This window comes from Microcaecilia unicolor, chromosome 3 (genome assembly GCF_901765095.1).
Source record: "Microcaecilia unicolor chromosome 3, aMicUni1.1, whole genome shotgun sequence".
Classification (NCBI taxonomy): domain Eukaryota; kingdom Metazoa; phylum Chordata; class Amphibia; order Gymnophiona; family Siphonopidae; genus Microcaecilia; species Microcaecilia unicolor.
Window position 1 is genome coordinate 352,353,445 of NC_044033.1, and position 20,153 is coordinate 352,373,597.

General features: G+C 42.5%; 1 protein-coding gene across 1 annotated transcript in view; it reads right to left on the reverse strand.

Moving 5' to 3' along the window:
• The window catches only part of ADGRG6 (adhesion G protein-coupled receptor G6), a 491,599-nt gene that overhangs the window by 8,453 nt on the left and 462,993 nt on the right, over positions 1-20,153 (reverse strand). Inside the window, 6 exon segments of the mRNA XM_030198502.1 lie at positions 1,527-1,551; positions 1,553-1,626; positions 1,629-1,682; positions 7,389-7,490; positions 16,840-17,005; positions 17,007-17,124. Of these exon segments, the coding sequence (XP_030054362.1) occupies positions 1,527-1,551; positions 1,553-1,626; positions 1,629-1,682; positions 7,389-7,490; positions 16,840-17,005; positions 17,007-17,124 (539 nt within the window).

The window sequence follows — 20,153 nt, forward strand, 5'->3', positions numbered from 1 at the left end:
CGTGTGTTGAAGATAGTGCACCTTAGTAAATAGGGTCCTCAGTCTCAAAAGCAATTATGAAAACTGTGGTCAACCTTATTGAATCACTAAGGCCTGATCTATACTTATGTGAGGAACAAAAAGGTAGAAGGTAGGGATGAGCAGCTTTCATTTCATTTCCTGTGTCAACTGCAGCATTGTTGTTTTGTTTAGTCTTCATTTTCAATTTAGGCGCACTGTCATTATGAATGTGCACTATTAAGTGTGCACTGTTTCCCAACAATGCTGCACATGGGTTGTACTATCAGGAAGAGTGAGTGCTCCTTCTAAAAGAGTGCTCTTTGCAAAGAGTTTGCACTATTATTGGTGAAAAAAAAGAACAAAATGTAGTGTTTTTTTTTCTGCTCATTTTCATCTATTACTCACATAGGACATGCCGTTGATATATCCCATGTTTTTGCAAACGATAATCCATCCCTAGTGAAGGTGGAAGATGTAAATCATAAATAAACTTCCCACCAGTATTTATGTTCTCTACAGGCTTCTGTTGCTAGCCAAAGTAAGCATTTGATATCCGGTGCCGTCAGTTGTTTATCCAACAAAATTCATTAAAGTTAGCCAGAGAACAGGTACAAGCACAGGCAGCAGCAGCACAGTCTCCCTAGACTATGTCATGCTCAGTTTCACGTAAAGGAGCGTCAGCATGCACAGGACATCGGCAAGAAGAAAGAAGAGCAGGGCAGCGAACACGGCTGCGCTGGAGACCGGCACTAAAGAAAGCTTCGGCTGGCGGGGGTCGGGGATCCCCGCCAGCCAAATCAGGGGCCCATATGAAATTTGTGGGGGCCCTGGCTCCCGTGGCCCCACCTAGCTATGCACAATAATCCAGAACGCCCTGACCACGCCCCTACCATGAGAATGTCCCCTTTTCAGTTGTGTATGGATGCACTTAAGCACTATCCTATAACTGGACACATAAGTGTGAGCCTGAGCCGATCTGCCGTTTTGATGCCAAGCATCGTTGAAATGCGTTTCCATGCCAAGATTAGGGCACATAATTTGCGCCTAACTTAGGTACTATTTACAGAATTCCCCAGTATGTAATTTACACAGGTATTGCAGAATAGCGCTTAGGCATTCTGCTAGGACTTATGTGGGGATGTGCTGGATATATGTGCGCAAAATGCTAGCATTCTAATATTTACACACGCAACATACATGTAAACGTGGGCAAATAGCTTATAGAATTGCTCTTCACCTGTCCGCTGATTATTTCCAAAGTTCATCAGGACCAATGGAAAACATTATTAAAGTGAAATCAGTAGCCACATTTATCTTTAATATCATATATGTCCAGAGAGGACAAACAAAGAAAATAAACATTTCAACTAGAATTATGTTAAGAATTCCACTTTTAACATCAAGTCATAGCAATTACAACTTTTCAGAATCCAAACATCTGACATGCCAACAACATTCTCAACAGCTTTGTATTGCTGAAAACTAAGTATCAAGCAAGCGGGTGTGCTTTATAATAAAGGCTTTACCTGTGTGGCTATTCCTTCTGAAAAATGGTTTTCTCACTAGATTTTGATTTAGATGCCCAGTAGTTAGAATTGGAGCCGATGGAGCTGGAGGATAAGGATTTCCTAGATTGTCAGAGCTGACCTTCTTTGTATTGTTGGTTGCTGTTTTGCTCCAGTCTGAAAGAGTAAAATTAAAAATGGTATTAATCCATGTCCAAAGCCAAATGACAGGTTTACTGCATACTACAAAATCTCACAGGTATAAACTCCTTAGTTGTAACATGGACTTGAACTAAGCCAGTATAGATAGAGTATGCAATATCCATACTATCCATACTAAAACTCTGCTGCCCGTCTCGTCTTCCGCCAGGGCGCTTACTCATACTACCCCTCTCCTCAAGTCCCTTCACTGGCTCCCTATCCGTTTTCGCATCCTGTTCAAACTTCTTCTACTAACCTATAAATGTACTCACTCTGCTGCTCCCCAGTATCTCTCCACACTCGTCCTTCCCTACACACCTTCCCATGCAATCCGCTCCATGGATAAATCCTTCTTATCTGTTCCCTTCTCCACTACTGCCAACTCCAGACTTTGCGCCTTCTGTCTCGCTGCACCCTACGCCTGGAATAAACTTCCTGAGCCCCTACGTCTTGCCCCATCCTTGGCCACCTTTAAATCTAGACTGAAAGCCCACCTCTTTAACATTGCTTTTGACTCGTAACCACTTGTAACCACTCGCCTCCACCTACCCTCCTCTCTTCCTTCCCGTTCACATTAATTGATTTGATTTGCTTACTTTATTTTTATTTTTTGTCTATTAGATGTAAGCTCTTTGAGCAGGGACTGTCTTTCTTCTATGTTTGTGCAGCGCTGCGTACGCCTTGTAGCGCTATAGAAATGCTAAATAGTAGTAGTAGTAGTAGTAGTACTATTTAAGAGAAAAGGCAATGCCACTTGCAAGGGGATTGATTCCATCTCTTTATGCCCCATTTTGCATAGGGGATCTATATGGGAAATGGTATGCCTGGGTCAGGTTGTTCCCATTTCCCCCAGTACTTTAAAAATGCTCTGCCAAATGTGGAGCCTTTTGTAAAATACATATAAGAATGTGCAGAAATACACATGCATTTACCAGAACATTTATACTTACGTTTATTTGCAAATTTGGTATACTGCACTTTTAAAATGCATATCAAGGCCGTTCACATAGTTAGTCGACGCATCCATTTTACAAAACTACACATGCAGAAACAGAGTGGTATTGCTCGGGGCTTTACAGGTGTAGGGCGACCAAAATGATTAAGGGGATGGAACTTTCATATGAGGAAAGGCTAAGAGGTTAGGGCTCTTCCGCTTGCAAAAGAGACAGCTGAGGGGGGATATGATGGAAGTCTACAAAATCCTGAGTGATGAAGAACGGGTAAACATGAATCTTATTTATTTATTTTAAACACTTCTAATCTGCTTATACCCTAAGCAGTTTCCGTAAAAACATACAAATTAAAAATAACACACATAATAAAACATATTCATCCTCCATTAACATAAATAACATCAACTGTAAACTCTCCATCAGTACATTGCCCCTCAAAAAAGGCTTGAACAAAAAGCTGTGTTTTTAACATCTTCTTAAATTGCTGAAAACAAGCACTCATGCGCAGCTGGCCAGGTAAAGCCTTCTACATAAGCGTCCCTACAACTGAAAATACTGATGCACTTGTAACAGCATAATGCACAGAGTACACTTGTTTATTCTTTCAAAAAGTACTAAGACTAGGACTCACTCAATTAAGTTACATGGTACTACTTTTAAAATGAATAGGAGGAAATATACTCAATAGTTACGCTTTGGAATTTGGTACCAGAGGATGTAACAGTGGTTAGCGTATCTGGGTTTAAAAAAGGTTTGGAGAAGTTCCTTGACGAAAAGTCTACAATCTACTATTGAGATAGACCTAGGAAGCCACTGCTTGCCCTGGGTTAGTTGCATGGAATATTGCTACTATTTGGGCTTCTGCCAGGTACTTGTGACCTGGATTGGTCACTGCTGGAAGCAGGATACTGGGCTAGATGGACCATTGGTTTGACCCAGTATGGCTATTCCTATGCTCTTGTGTAAGCACTGGGATCTACATGTGTAGGCACCAATTTGCAATTTCCCTGTTCTAAGTTTATCCAGACAGTGGTGTGAATTTTGCTCTTAACCAGATAACTTCTCTTTCTGCCTGCACACTGCCCTGGCACTATCTGCATAATACCAAGGCAGTCTGAAAGGACATTCAGTGCTGTGGAATATCCATGGTAAATATTAGGGCTGCATTCCACTTAAATTTTCTAATCACGATTAATCACCCATCGAAAACGTCTTATTGCGATTAATCGCACAATCTAATTTTGTTTATTATTTATTTATCTATTTATCTTGTATTTCCCACTGCAGCTCCTTGTGACTCTGGCAAATCACTCAAATCTCCATTTACCCAGGTACAAAAAAAGTACCTGTATTTAATATGTAAACCACTTTGTAGCTGCAAAAAAGCGGTATAGCAAATCCATCCCCCTTCCCTTCCGTAAAGGACTGATAATCTCCTTCCCTCCCACCCCCAGATCCAAACATATCTCCCTTTCTATTTCTTCCCTCCCTTTGCTCTTCCCCCAGGTCCATTACCTAGTTCTCTCTCTCCCACCCTCCTATTGTTCAGCACCTCACCCTCCTTGCCCTCCACCCTCAAGAGTAGCAACACAAACTTGGTGGAGAGCAATACAAAGTTCTTTTTGTGGATGCGGAACTACTGCTTTGGCAATAGCTTTGACAGGTGACCCCTCCAGTTCTACTTTCAGGTCTGCAGCTCACTCTACTCCACCCACTCAGGGTTTTGGCATCTGCCCCATCTCAATTCCCCTCTCCTCCCCAGTCTTCCTTCAAGGTGGTTCTCTGTTGGTCCCTGGCAGTGGTTGCATGTGGCTAGGTCGAAGCTTTCCCTCTGACCCATCCTGCCCATGCAATAACAGGAAGTGATATCAAAGGAGGCAGTACGGGCCAGAAGGAAAGCTTTGGAGCAGACCGCAGGTAAGCTATGTGCACCACTGCCGCTGCTGGGGATCATCAGAGAACCATTTGTAAGGTAGGCTGACATGCGGGGGGGGGGGGGGGGGGGGGGGGAGCTGATGTTGAATCCTGGTTGGAGGGAAAGATGCTGGATCATGCTGAGGACAGGAGTCGGAAGTGGAAGAGAGCAGAAGAGACATTTGTAGGAGACAGGAGATGATGCAAAGTGATTAAATTCTCTAAACATGATAAATGTTTTAAATTGTGATTAAGAATTAATGAATTTATCACATAGTTAACTGCGATTAACTGGCAGCCTTAGTAAATATTATTGAATACCGGGCATAGTAAAAGCAAAATTCAATAAAAATAAAACATAACCCCCCCCACCCACCCATCTTATCCCCATATCTGTTATCTAATGCTATCAGCATGTTGATACAAAATAGTAGCTTCCGCTGTATAGCAGGAATAGTAGGCTTTTCAATTTCTTCCTAAATGCCATCAAATCTATTTCACTATCAGGCTTATTTTCGAAAGAGAAGGGCGCCCATCTTCCGATACAAATCGGGAGATGGGGTCCTTCTCTCAGGGACGCCCAATCGGCATAATCTAAAGCCGATTTTGGGCGTCCTCAACTGCTTCTCAGTGCGGGGACGACCAAAGTTCACAGGGGCATGTCGGCACCGTAGCGAAGGCGGGGCTGGGGGGCGTTATTAAGAGAAGGGCGTCCTTGGTCGATAATGGAAAAAGAAGGGCGTCCCCTGACGAACACTTGGCCGACTTTACTTGGTCCATTTTTTCTTGCGACCAAGCATTGAAAAGGTGCCCAAACTGACCAGATGACCACCGGAGGGAATTGGGGATCACCTCCCCTTACTCCCCAGTGGTCACCACCCCCCTCCATCCTAAAAAAACCTTGTTTGCCAGCCTCAAATGTCATACCCAGCTCCATGACAGCAGTATGCAGGTCCCTGGAGCAGTTTTAGTGGGTGCAGTTAACTTCAGACAGGTGGACCTAGGCCCATCTCCCCCTACCTATTACACTTGTGTGGTAAATGTGAGCCTTCCAAAACCAACCCAAAATCCACTGCACCTACATGTAGGTGCCCCCTTCACTCCTTAGGGCTATGGTAGTGGTGTACAGTTGTGGGTTTTGGGGGGCTCAACACCCAAGGTAAGGGAGCTATGCACCTGGCAGCAATTTCTGAAGTCCACTGCAGTGCCCCCTAGGGTGCCCGGTTGGTGTCCTGGCATGTCAGGGGGACCAGTGCACTACGAATTCTGTCTCCTCCCACGACCAAGGGACTTGGATTTTGGTCGTTTTTGAGATGGGCGTCCTCGGTTTCCATTATGGCTGAAAACCTAAATGTGGAGATTTGGGCGTCCCCGACCGTATATCAAAACGAAAAATGGACGCCCATCTTGTTTCGATAATACGGGTTTCCTGCCCCTTCGCGGGGGCTGTCCTGCGAGGACACCCCCATGCAACTTGGGCACCCCGTTCAATTATGCCCCTCCACGGATCTTATAAGGTAATTTGTTCCATAGTATTGGAACAACTACTGAGAAAGGTTTATCTCACCAACAAGTTTATTTCACCAACAAGTTTTCTGAACCACAGCTTTTGTCAGCAATGCCATCTTGACCAGAGTGCGAAGCCCACCCACCATGAGACATACCAGTGAATTTATTCTAAAGTATTTTGGATAGTTATTAGGTAAGACATGTTTTAGGAACAGAACTTATTTACTCTATCTTCTAATTGTGATTTATATAATTTTTGCTTAAGTTCTGTTCCCCTATTGCGTCAGTGTTTTGTGTTTGTTCTTAGTCTATCTTTGGAACAGTTTTAATGTCCTGTGACAGAGACTCCTCCCTCCCCCCAAAGAAACCGCAAGACTCTGGTGACCTTTGCTCTGCTAAGACTCTTCCACTGATTAAAGCCCTGTCCTTTTTAAAACCACAGGTATGATCTCTGAGATTCCACCAGTCTCACCTCCTAAGTTATCAATTCAGCACAGGGCAGAAGCCATCCCCATTCAATCCAACCCGGTGATATCACCTTGACAACGGCATCAATTAACCCCTTGCAACCTCTCAGATATAGTTCTCAGTAGACTGAAGCACAGATTCAGGGGGCAATACTGATGAGGCCTTTTTGGCAATAGCGATCATGATGTAATCAAGTTTGATATAATTGCGAAAGGCACTAATAAGTAAACTACTGCAGTAGCATTCAGCTTCAAAATGGAAACTAAAATGAGAAAATTAATAGGAAGTAACTAAAGGGGGCAGTTGCAAGCTTAAAAATATTCGAGAGGCATGATGCTTGTTTATAAATAACATCTTAGAAGCCAGATAAAATGCACTCCATATGTTTAAAAAAGTCAAAAGAAGACCAAACAAGTGCCAGCATAATTTAATGGTGCTGTGAAAGAATCTACTAAAGATAAAAAGCATCTTTAACAAAGCAAGGCTAAATGAGGAGAAAAGGAAACAGCATAACTACTGAAAAGATAGATGCACAAAATTAATATGGAAGGCCTTAAAAAAGGAACTGAAGTAAAAGCTTGCTACAGAAGCAACAACTAATAAAAACCTTTTTCAGGTACCTCAAAAGCCTCTGAGTGAATCATCTGGACTGGGAGGTCACTAGCTCACCAGGGAGCACAAAGAGTGTTCAGACAAGACAAAATCTTCACATAAAAGTTAAACATTTGCATTTGCTTGGCATTTATAACTGTTATGCTCAGTTATTTAATATCTGTGAGTATACAAAACGCATTGTTTATGGCATGTGTATCCAAGCAGAATATGGTATAGCATTTACCTGAATTGTCTGCTAGTCGTAGTTTCCCACAGCACAGATATCTTCTCCATTGCTTCTGTACATTTTCTTTCAAAGCACAGTGGAATATAAATATAAATAAACCTGCAATTAACCAGTAATGTTAGTGACTGAATAGATCTGATTGCAAAATAATTGTGTAACCTGTACAACTTGTAGTGGTATAACAAGCAAGGACATGTATAGGGGAGTCTTTTATGAAGCAGCAGTAAGCCCCACAGCAGCCCAGCGGTAGTTTCCCCCCCCCCCCCCCCCCCAGCGCATGCCACTTCTGGCGCTACAAAATTATTTTTATTTTTGTAGTGCCTGTGTTTACCTGGCGATAATTGGGCAGTGCCGTTCACTGCTCGGTTACCGCCGGCTGCATGGCCATTTCTTAAAAAAAAAAAAAAAAAGACAGCCTTTTACCCACGGCATTTAAAGGGGGCCTGAGTGCAGGCCCCCTTTTACCGCAGCTTGGTAAAAGGACCCCATAGTGCCTTGTAAAAGTTTTCAGACTTACACTTTTTTCACATTCTGCTGTCTAATAAATATAACTCAAAAAAATTAAAGTACTAATTTTTTTCACTGGTCTAGACAACATACAGTACACTTTTTAAAATTATTTATTTATGGAATTTCACAGTACATACAAAACAATTTACATCTTGAAATAAATTTCCCAATACCAAATACAATTAAGATATTCCAGTGATATTAAGGTGTGTGTGAGCATGCTGCCATCTCCTGGAGAATGCCTTTACCTTTGGAGTTCAGATTGTACTGACTTTTTTTTTTTTTAAATCTACAATGGTGCCGTATTCAGGTTATTAATCTTTTATGGTGAAGGAATAGGTAATACACCATTTAGGGGTCCTTTTACAAAGGCGTGCTGAAAATTGGGCTGTGGTAGTGTATGGACGCACGTGTTATGGACGCACGCATATCCATTTTTCAGCACACCTGTAAAAAAGGTCTTTTTTACATTTTTGCTGAAAATGGACGTGCGGCAAAATAAAAATTGGTGTGCATCCATTTTGGGTCTGAGACCTTATCCACACTCTTATCACCTCTCGTCTTGATTATTGTAACCTGCTTCTTACCGGCTTCCCTCTTAGCCATCTCTCTCCTCTTCAATCAGTCCAAAACTCTGCTGCGCGACTCATTTTCCGACAAAAGTCGCTATGCTCACATTAGCCCTCTCCTTAAGTCACTTCACTGGCTCCCTATCCGTTTCCACATTCAATTCAAACTTCTCTTACTGACCTATAAGTGCTTTCACTCTACCGCTCCCCAGTACCTCTCCACTCTTGTCTCTCCCTACGCCCCCCCCCCCTCGGGTACTCCATTCTGTTGATAAATCTCTCTTATTTATTTATTTATGCAGAACATTTATACCTCGCTTTATACCACTGAAAGCGGCCTCAAAGCGGCTTACAATGAACTGATGAAACAATACAATGACAGTAGAGAGGGTAGAAGGAACAGGGGAAGAAGGGAGGGGAAGGGAAGGGAAAAGAGTCTAAAATGGACTGTGGAAATCCAGATGCTGAGATGTACCAGAGTGCCTGGAACACTCTGTTCCCTTCTCCTCTACTGCTAATTCCAAACTCCATTCCTTTTATCTTGCTGCACTTCACGCCTGGAATAAACTTCCTGAGCCTGTACGTCTAGCCCCCTCTTTGGCCGTTTTCAAGTCCAAACTTAAAGCCCACCTCTTTACCACTGCTTTTGAATCCCAACCACTGCTCACTTGCCCTATCCTTAGCCTCACCCCTTTATTCCCCTACCCTTAATTGTTCTGTCTGTCTCCTGTCTTATCTAGATTGTAAGCTCTTTGAGCAGGGACTGTCTTTGTGTATGGTGTGCAGCGCTGCGCATGCCTTGTAGCACTATAGAAATGATAAGTAATAGTAGTAGTAGTAGACCTTACTGCCAGCCGTTGACTTAGCGGTAAGTTCTCTCGCGTTAACCTTGTGGTAATTGCCTATGCGTGTCAAGTCAGAGTTACTGCCCGATTTTCGGTGCGCGTAGTGGACGCGCGTAAAAAATGAAATTACTGCACAGGCCACATGGAAGCCGGGCATGCGTTGGGCGCGCATAGGTGCCTACGCAGCTTAGTAAAAGGGCCCCTTAGTTTTTTGACAATGCAGATCACAGTATTGCCCCTGATGCAGCCCCTTTGGGCGAAGCACGGCCTGAGTCGAGCATTGTACTATTTTGCAACTCTACAATAAAAGTTTTGTGTGTATCTATCCCTGATCTACTCTGTTTGTTTCCACATTGGAGTCACTCTGTGGGTCATCTGCCTTGCTGTTTTTTTGGAACCTACAGTAGACTGAAACAGGTTTTCCTCCAGGGTCTGCCTGTTCCATCTGTCTTTCCCTCGATTTTCACAAGCCTCCCTGTCCCCATTGCTACAAACTGTCCCCACAACATAATATAAGGATGATACTGGCAGGGTGGTGTTCTGTGTTTGTTTTACGCCACATAACACCTAGCACTGAGACCAAAAATTTCCACTTTGATTTCATCAGACCATAAAACCTGCTCCCACATGCATGCAGAATCTCACTGGCCGATATTCAGAACTGCCGTTATAGAATTCATGCCTAGAGCACATCATCCTGGCGCCTAAATTTTGATGCTCTTTCTTAAATCAACCCCTATGTGCAAAGCAGGATTAAAGCATAAGCAAAATAATCACATACCTAGGGCCCAAATATTAGAAGGACCCTCTCAGATGTAGTAAGCTAATGGCATGGCTCCCAAGTTAGGTTTTTGCCCTGTTAACTGTCCAGCTGACAGAAAGTAGAGTGTTTTGCATGTCTGTGTTTGGGGGGGGGGGGGGGGGATGGACCAGAACCACCACTGCTTGCAAATATCTGTCTATTCTCTTCATTCTATGTGCATTGTCCTCCAGTCAGCAGGAGGAGTTCACAAACAGTACTTTTTACCTGTTATACCTGCTACTTTCTCTTCTGCCAGTTTTCCTCTGCAGTTAGAATCATGTGAGGTCCCATTTTTGAGAGTTTTAAAATGTATTTATGCTACTGTGGTAGGACCAATGTACTTGTTTGCCTAGAGTCCACTAAAGAGTTAATCTTGCCCTGGTTATGTTGTCACATTTGGCTTTTCTTTATGAGTGGCTTCTTTCACCCATGTTCCCATACAGGTCCATGTTTGTGGAGAAATCTTGAAATTGTTGACTAGTCAATATTTTCCCAATCTCAGACAGAGACCTCTATAGTTCTTTTAAATATTGTTAGGCTGCACAGAGACCCTCCTCAACCTACAGCTACTGACATTGGTGGGATGGCCTGATCAAGGCAGTGTCTTGGTGGTGCCAATCCGTTTTTACTTTAAAATGATGGACCCGACACCATCCCAAGGAATATCCAAACACACTTAAATTTTCTTATAGCCTTCCCCCAATCTGCAGTTTGACATGTCTACTGCATTCAATCAGTTGATCATAACATCTTATTGAACTTATTAGCACACTGCGGCATCACTGGCCCTGTATGGGACTGGACTGCAGGTTTCTTAAAGAAAAGATCTTATCAAGTTAAAGGAAATCTGAACCCCTCTTTTGAATGGGCGCAGGAGTGTGGTGTTTTGCAGGGGACTCCCTTGTCTCCTATACTCTTTGATTTGTTAATGGCCCAACTAGCTATTTGATTACTGTCCCATACCTTTGACATGTCATTACGTTATATATCTTAGTCAATTGAGAAAAGCATCAATACCATCTCTAGCTGGACACATGCTTTCAAATTGAAGTTAAACAATGAAAAAACAAAATTTTTAGTATTGGGGGATTCTTAGAAACATTTCTTAGAAACCACCATTTCAATTCAAGGTATTTTCTTTCAATTGGAAAAAATAGTTAAAAATATTGAGAGTTATTTTTGATGAAGACTTAATGCTAGAACCCCAAATTAAATCACTGACAGTGAAAAGCTGTTAATGTCCTGAGAAAACTATGAAGGATTAGATCTTTCTTTGATCAGTCAGTTTACAGATTACTGGTACTGTCTCTTGTTTTATCACATCTGGATTACTACAGTGTTCTGTATATAGATCTTAGTGAGGATCTTCTTAGAAGACTTCAAACATTGCAGAACACTAATCTCACACTAAGCTTTATTTAAGTGAGCTATTAAAACTTATTTTTATGATCTTTTAAAAATATTTTCAGAGGGTTTAATTTTATTTTTTTTTAGTATAAATTGATATATTTCCAGGATATGTTCTGCTTCTTTACACTCTGCACTGCATAGAACTCTTTGAGGCTTTGCTGTATAGAAGTGTTAATGTATTGTATTGTATTGTACCTTTCAATAATTTTATCTCAGAGTTCTTGTGGCAGCTCTGTGTTCAGTGACTTTAGACCTTTGCTTCAAATTCAGTTCAGACTCCAGCAACAGCATGATTCTTCATCCAAGGGTATTTGAATCAGCTCAACTACTGTGACTAAACACACTTGGCTCTACTTAACTTATTATGTGCCTTGTTTAATCAGTTTTTGGAAATGGAGCTAATTTGGGTTTGTTATTCTAGTGGTCTGTTCCACACAACACTGCTAGCTACCCTCCAAGCTGGTCTCAGTTACTGTTAGTAGGATTTTATTAGCTGGTTCCAGTCAGAAGTCAGGATAAACTTCTTATTATATAACACCAAATTCTCATTGTAGAAAACACATCAAATAAAGATGCTGATGATATGTAACTACTCATTACCATTGAACCATATCTACCTACAGCTCTGTGTAAACTGACTGCAAACAACAACAAACTTTGCCTGAACCCAAATAAAACAGAGGTTCTTTGGCTACCAAACACAAGTGGTCAAATACCCGACTTCAAAATGTCTTTTGGGAAGTATGAACTCTTCCTAAAATCACAGGTCAGGAATCTTGGGACATTGCTAGACTCATCACTCACTCTGATTCCACAAATTCAAACAACCTTCATAAATTGTCTCTATCACCTATGGCAGCTATGAAATCTCTCTCCATATATTGAAAAGATGAGTCTGACCAAAGTGGTCCATGCCATGATAACATCATGACTAGACTACTGTATCACACAGCCATTTCTTTTTTCTACCTTTTACCCGCTGCGCAGGGCCCTTTTTATTACAGCTTAGTAAAAAGGGCCCTTAAAATTTTTGAATAACCCAATTAATTTAGGACTAGATTCTATAAATGGCACTGAAAAATCGGCACTGAAAAATTTAAGTGCTGAGCATTATTCTATAAAGGATCCATGCCCTTTATAAAGTAGTGCTAAGCGTATAATGGCAACTAACTTAAGGCGTCGGCAATTATGTCTGCTGAAAGTAGTTATAAATGCTGGTGCATAAATTAGGCAATGATGGGGTTAATTCTGTAACAATGTGCGTAAGGTCTGAGAACGCCCCTAGAATACCCCCGAAATGCCCCTGGCCATGCCCCCTTGAATTTAAGTGCTACGGGATTTATGCACGATGTGTTGCAGAATACAATCTGTGCGTAAATCCCAATTAAAGCCAATTAACACAAATAATTAGTTGCTAACAGCCAATTATTGGCACTGATTGGCTCATTAATCTATTACGTTGCGTGTGAAAATCAGCAACATGCACTGATTTGCTCGTGTAACTGTAGTCACCATATATAGAATCACCCAGTTAGTGTACAAAATTGGTAACATCCCTCCTACTGCTCATTCCTATTACAGAGGGAAAGTTGAGGGAATTCAAAGCTAGATAAAGGGGAAGACAGTACAGAGTAGGGAGTATAACTTCATTACAGAGGAGATTGGGATTCCAGTGGATAGATCATGAGCAGTGTTTTGTGTGCTTTGCATTCAGGAGGTCAGTAGTTTACTTAAGGACTATGCCAACTTTCATTGCATGTTAGATTTTGTCCAGCATTATTTGATGAGAGAGGCTAACCCTGCATAATGACAAAATGGCTAAATTCTGAATTATCCCAAGGAAGCTTTCCTAAAAATCTGAGTGATGTGGAGGGGCATTTTCGATATGACGACTAAGTCCAACTTTGGACATTTTGCACAAAACGTCCAAAATCCGAATAGAAAGGGAGGTCAATTTCGAAAAAGAAAAATGTCTATCTTTTCTTTCAAAAATACTATTTCAACAAGGTTTTGGGTTTTGGACGTTTTGTTTATCGGTCCATTTTTGAAAAAAAAACAAAACGAATAAGTATAAAACATAGAGATTCATGCCTTTGGGATGTAGGTGGAGCCAGCATTTGTAATAGACTGGTCCCCCAGACATTCCAGGAGAGCAATGGGGCACCCTAGAGGGTACTTCTGTGCACTTCATTAAAATGCTCCCAGGTGCACATAAGTATGCTCATATTTTCTCTTTGAAAATTGGTGAGATGTCTAAGGGCCCTGTTTACTAAGCAGTGTTATAGGTGCGTTAACGTTTTTAACACACGTTAACCATGTACGTGCCTTGTGAGAAGGAAGAGGCTATCCTACCCTGGTTAGGCCCCTAGAGGGCGCTGTTCCCCTAAAATGTCCAGGGAGAAGGGCTGGGTGAGTCACTAAAGGGAGCCAGTAAGGGGTGTATAGCAGGAGGTCGCTAGGACCGAGGGGAGTCCTGGGGATAGAAACAGGTGCAGCAGGTTATGGGCTGGGTCCTGTTTGGCCATTAACCACTTAATACCCCACCTGAGTGGTGAGGGAAAGGAGAGCTAGCAGCTGCAGAGGAGAGCTGGCAGCTGAAGAAGAGGGCTGGTAGCTGAAGCAGAAGGATCCCCATGAGAAGTACTGGCTGTGCCCTAAAGACTGTGTGTCTAGAATAAGAACTGTGTGTTCAAAGAGGTACTGTGTGTCCAGGATGAAAAGACTGGGTGTCTAGAACAGTGAAGAGGGACTGTGTGTCCAAGATAAAAAGACTGTGTGTCTAGAGCTGGGTGCTACAAGGAGGGACTGTGTGTCCAGGACTGAGTTAGTACTGAGCCCAAATGCCTGTGTGAGAGGGCTCAGGGTGAAGAAATCTGATGGGTTTGAACTGTGCAAGAAGAAGTGTTTAAGCTAAAAGAAGTGTGCCCCAGAGGCGGGAATAAAGATTTGTATGAGGAAAATCCTGTTGATAAGACCTGACTATGTTTGCCGTTTTGAGAACCAGGTCACCCTGAGTAGAAAGGGGTAGGATACTAATTTGCATAAAATCTGCATACTGAGAACCAGCTCACCCTGAGTGAAAGAGGGACCTGGGATCCTGAGATGGCCTCATCATCTTCACAGTAGCCTCATCATTTTCACAATTGGTGGCAGTGGTGGGATCTGCACTGAACATCCACGTGGGAGCAGTCGGATTCCAGATCAGACCAGATGAGGGGTTGGCGTGAGATGGAGGTGCCCTTGGAGGTTCCAGAGGCCGTGGTTCCAGAAGCCCGTCGAGGGGGCCAACACTAGCAAAAGCGCCTTGCTCACCTACCCCAGGCTGCACCCCAGCGGACGGCCAGGAAGGATGGAGGCCTGAGAAGCCGGAGAAAAGTTCAAGCCGGAGAGGAGAAGGCAAGAGCACTCACCTGAGTCAATTACCGCTGGAGAGGATCTATTAAAGCTGGACATTAAGAACCAGGTTTTGGGGACTTGCAGGGGATAAGGGTCAGATAGAACCAGCTGTAAAAAAGCCCCAAACAGTCACCAGGTGACCCCTTTCTCGGAGGGATCATGGTATAGGTGAGCGCCCAGGGACAGGGTAGGGCCCAAGCCATGTGAGGTGCTAAGAGAAAGATAAGGGACCTAGGCGAGCTAGGTGACCCCTCCCTCAGAGGGATCATGGTATTGCCGGGTGCCCAGGAGGTCGGAGGGGGCTGCAGGAGAAGAGGGTCAGGTAGCGCCCGCTGCAGTGAGAGCCCCTCAAGGCCTAGTTAATGGGAAGGGCCCGGGCCCGGGCCATGTGATGTGCTAAGAGGGGGATGAGGAGCCTAGATGGGGGTTGGTGAGGCCCAGGGATAGAACAGGGATGAGCCTGGAAAAGAGTATGCCCCTGTGTAGAATTGCTGCTCCTCAGTGGAGAATGCTTAGAGAGTTGCTGAGGTTGAGCAGCAATTATCTTAAGGGTGGGGGTATGTGAGAAGGAAGAGGCTGTCCTACCCTGGTTAGGCCCCTAGAGGGCGCTGTTCCCCTAAATGTCCAGGGAGAAGGGCTGGGTGAGTCACTAAAGGGAGCCAGTAAGGGGTGTATAGCAGGAGGTCGCTAGGACCGAGGGGAGTCCTGGGGATAGAAACAGGTGCAGCAGGTTATGGGCTGGGTCCTGTTTGGCCATTAACCACTTAATACCCCACCTGAGTGGTGAGGGAAAGGAGAGCTAGCAGCTGCAGAGGAGAGCTGGCAGCTGAAGAAGAGGGCTGGTAGCTGAAGCAGAAGGATCCCCATGAGAAGTACTGGCTGTGCCCTAAAGACTGTGTGTCTAGAATAAGAACTGTGTATTCAAAGAGGTACTGTGTGTCCAGGATGGAAAGACTGGGTGTCTAGAACAGTGAAGAGGGACTGTGTGTCCAAGATAAAAAGACTGTGTGTCTAGAGCTGGGTGCTACAAGGAGGGACTGTGTGTCCAGGACTGAGTTAGTACTGAGCCCAAATGCCTGTGTGAGAGGGCTCAGGTGAAGAAATCTGTTGGGTTTGAACTGTGCAAGAAGAAGTGTTTAAGCTAAAAGAAGTGTGCCCCAGAGGCGGGAATAAAGATTTGTATGAGGAAAATCCTGTTGATAAGACCTGACTATGTTTGCCGTTTTGAGAACAAGGTCACCCCGAGAAAGGGGTAGGATACTAATTTGCATAAAATCTGCATACTGAAAACCAGCTCACCCTGAGTGAAAGAGGGACCTGGGATCCTGAGATGGCCTCATCATCTTCACAGTAGCCTCATCATTTTCACAGCCTACAATATCCCTAAAGGCGCCTATATGGTTAGCACGCGTGCTAAGTGTAGGCGTGCTAAAAACACTAACGCACCTTAGTAAACAGGGCCCTAAGGATAAAATGTTGCCACAGCCTTTGCCCCAACTTTTGTTTTCTTCTCTTCTTGGCCATTTTTCTAAAGGGTGAGAGTTTCAACCACTACGTTCTTTCCATCATATTCCATTCTCGGTGCTTTGCGCAATCATTTCCTTTTGCTACAGGCTACATTGCCAGATTTTTATGTATGAATATAAACACATAGGTTCTGTTTACTAAGGTGCGCTAGCATTTTTAGCTCGTGCTAACTCTAGAGACACCCATATATTCCTATGGGTGTCTCTAGCATTAGTGCATGCTAATTTTTAGTGTGTGCTAAAAACAATAGCGCGCCTATAGCACGGCTTAGTAAACAGGGCCCACAGTGCGCTACTCGGGTCACAGAAGGGTAAGGGTGAACACAATTTGAATAATATTGACAACAAATTTGCAAATTTTTAATTTATCTGTTGGAAAAGTCACCTTACCTTGCAATGAGTTGAAAATTGCAAAGAGATACATGAAAGGGATATTCAAGGGACCCCATGCGAAAAAGGCAAATCCCCAAGTCATCCCCAGCAAGAAGGTCAGACTGACCACACTGCGCAGGTTCCGTAAAATCTCTTCCCTCATGCTCCGATTGCTTCTTTTTCCCGTTCCTCCCACAGATCTGCATCATCACCACGATGAACATGGCCAAGTTGACGAAAAACATGATTCCAAAGAAGGCAACGCAGGTGACATAGAAGACAATATCATTCTTGATCCAGCAGCTGTAAAAGATGCAAGTGTTATTCCCTGGTGGAAACACTTTGTCTATATGGCTAGTTTCAGTTTACACTAATTGCAATAAAAATAAAATGAATTTTTTGATATGCTCTGAAAACTCTCAAGATTGCTTCTATGATTATTAGGCCATACTTGCTAATTAATCTCACCTCAGGAGGGCAGTTTTCAAAGCCATTTTCATAGCTAATATTGTGCTTTACCTGTGAAAATAGGCTTTATGAAAATTATAAGTTTGGAAACATATATATACTTTTGAATTTTCAAAACTATGCAAGTTATTTTGCTCTGCAAAAGTACCTGAACAGAAAGGAGGTACAGATGTGTGCAGGTACATCACTCATAGGTAATTTTCAAAGTGAAAATACACATGTATTTTCATTTTGAAAATTGTGCATAGCCAGAAGATATAAATTATCTATGGACTTTGCAGATATGTGGCATTTGAAAATTACCCTGTAAAGACCCACCACAATAATATGAGGTTCCTGAAGTACATTCCTGGCCAAGCTCTGTGATAATACCAGCATCTTTGCTTTGTACAGGTAAGGAAGTTCTTTATATGTTTGTTTTAGCTAGAGCTTTTTCAGCAATAGCTCTGTCATTATGAAACAGATTGCTGGAACCTATTGGAGAAAAACTGAACTATTTATCTTTCAGAAAAAAAGTATAATCTTGTGTTTCCAATTTGATAGAAAGGAATTTTATAGTTTGAGAATTTGCTGGGTTACAAAAGATGAGAGATGGACAGGTATGTTATTTGAACCTAAGGATGATTTAATGGGAAAGGAGTTAGAGTGTTTTGACACACTCATTGCTTGTGTTTTATTTGTTATATATTTTGTGTTATATTGTATTTAATTATATTTGTGCACTGCTTTGTCAAGCCTGTTTGGTTCCTGGGAAAGCAAAATTGCTAATCCTCAATAGGGGCTCTCCATAGTGCAATAATCCAGGAGGCAAGCCTCCAGATATAAACTTTTCCTGATGGTGCTTGGTCTGAGTCTTTCTCAGGAACCCATAGTAAAAGGGAAAACCTGGCATGTCCTCAGGAAGGGAGGTATCCCTCAACTGGTAGTACCTGCTTGAAAGGGAAGGTGTCAATCCTCAGGGACAGGGCAGGTTTTAGATGGTCCACTTCCCTGGTTAACTAAGCAATATGTCATGGCGCCAAAGAGATCACAAGTGGAACCTTCAACTACTATCCCAAACTCTAAATATTCACTAATTGCAAGAGTGCAGTGAAACTTTTGTTAAGGACTTCAGAAGTGACTCTTTTCACGTGTGGAACATGCTCCATACACACCTTGCTCCTCATCGGTCCAATTTAAACACAAATGCTTTATTTGCTTGATAACTTACAAATTTTTTTGCCTGAATGGTAGAGTCTCACATCTAAAAATCAGTGGCTGTGGGGGTGGCTTTGGCCCCCTTAGTAGCCACTCTCTATATTTCTTTGCTTGAAGATAAATTGTACAGTTCCATTTGGTTTAAGAACATCCAACTATGGAGATATTTTTTGGATGATGTGTTTTTCTTGTGGGAAGATGGTGAGGATCAGTTCCATGCCTTTTTAAACTGGTTAAATTCATTCGATTCCAATCTTCAATTCACTATGATGTTTAGTGGCTATGAAATGGATTTTTTTTTAGATGTGAGACTACCGTTCAGGCTTATCTATTGGTACCTATCATGTAAAACATTGTTACATTTTCAAAGTTTTTACCTTCATCGGCTTAAGATGAGTTTGCCTAGTAGTCAATATCTGAGAGCTCGGAGACTTTGTTCCACGGAACGGCAGTTTGAACACAGACGAGAGACCTAAATCAATGGTTTCTAGAGAGGATACCCTGCATCAGCTTTATGTAAAGCCTATTATGAGCTAAATTTGCCCCAACAGATCTTCTGTTGGAATATAAGGCTCAAAACAAGATGAGAAGTTGTCTTCTGTATTGCCTCCTATGAAAACGAGCTAGTACCACCTTTATGTCCTTGATTTTTAAATACTAACATGTTTTGACTGTCCGTAAGTGTTTTGAAGAATGTCCCACAATAGCATCTAGTAGAGGACACACTATAGGAGAGATGTTAACTTATAAATGGGCTGATTATCAACATTTTGCGGATGGGATGTTGGGTCATATAAGTATGGCACTTGTCAGTGGTGCGAGACAACAATAGAGGAGATGCAAGTGGCAGACACCTACTGGACTTGACAATGAGAGCAAATACAACCTGTGACATGTCTAATGTGGTGTATGTCATCAAGTGCCCATGTGAGCTGCTTTATGTCGGGCATACGACATGTGCTGTCAAGTTGAGGCTATCATAGCATAAATCTAGAATTTCTAATAAAGTCTTGACAGCTCCTTTGGTAGCACATTGGACTGAAAAGGTCACACATTAAAGGATATCCGGTGGAGGATATTGGATAAAGTGGATCTGGGATGGGAAGGTGGTGATCCTGAATGGCTTCTGAATTATAAGGAGCAAAAATGTTTTTTTTTTTTTTTAATACAGTAAACCCATGGGGTTTGAATATGGAGATTGACTAGAACTCTGTAATGTGATTTGCAAACAATAGGAACTCCTCATTGGCTCCTCCTGGCCATGTGATTACAAATTAAAGGCGTTTGCATGCCGCAACCATTTTGAATGAGTACAGCATGAAGGGTGGCAGGAGTCACTAAAAAAGTCAAGTAGGTTACTTCATTTTTAGGCGTTTGGGCACTATGTGGATATTACATCTGAAGTTTTTGTTTTTGTTACAGAGGGACCATACCCTGAAGAATCATTGCAAAACATGGCTATGTTGGTGCTGGGTCCTCTCATCATGTAAAGCTAAGTACAGCTTTGAAACGTTTTTTCAAAACAAGTTTTCCAGAAAGTGGAATAAGTTAAAATGTAAGTTATCAAGTATATAAAGCATTAGTGTTTAAATTGGACCGATGTGGAGCAAGGTGAGTCATGGGGAGTGTTCCCCATGTGAAAAGATGTCACGCTGAGATCCTGGTAC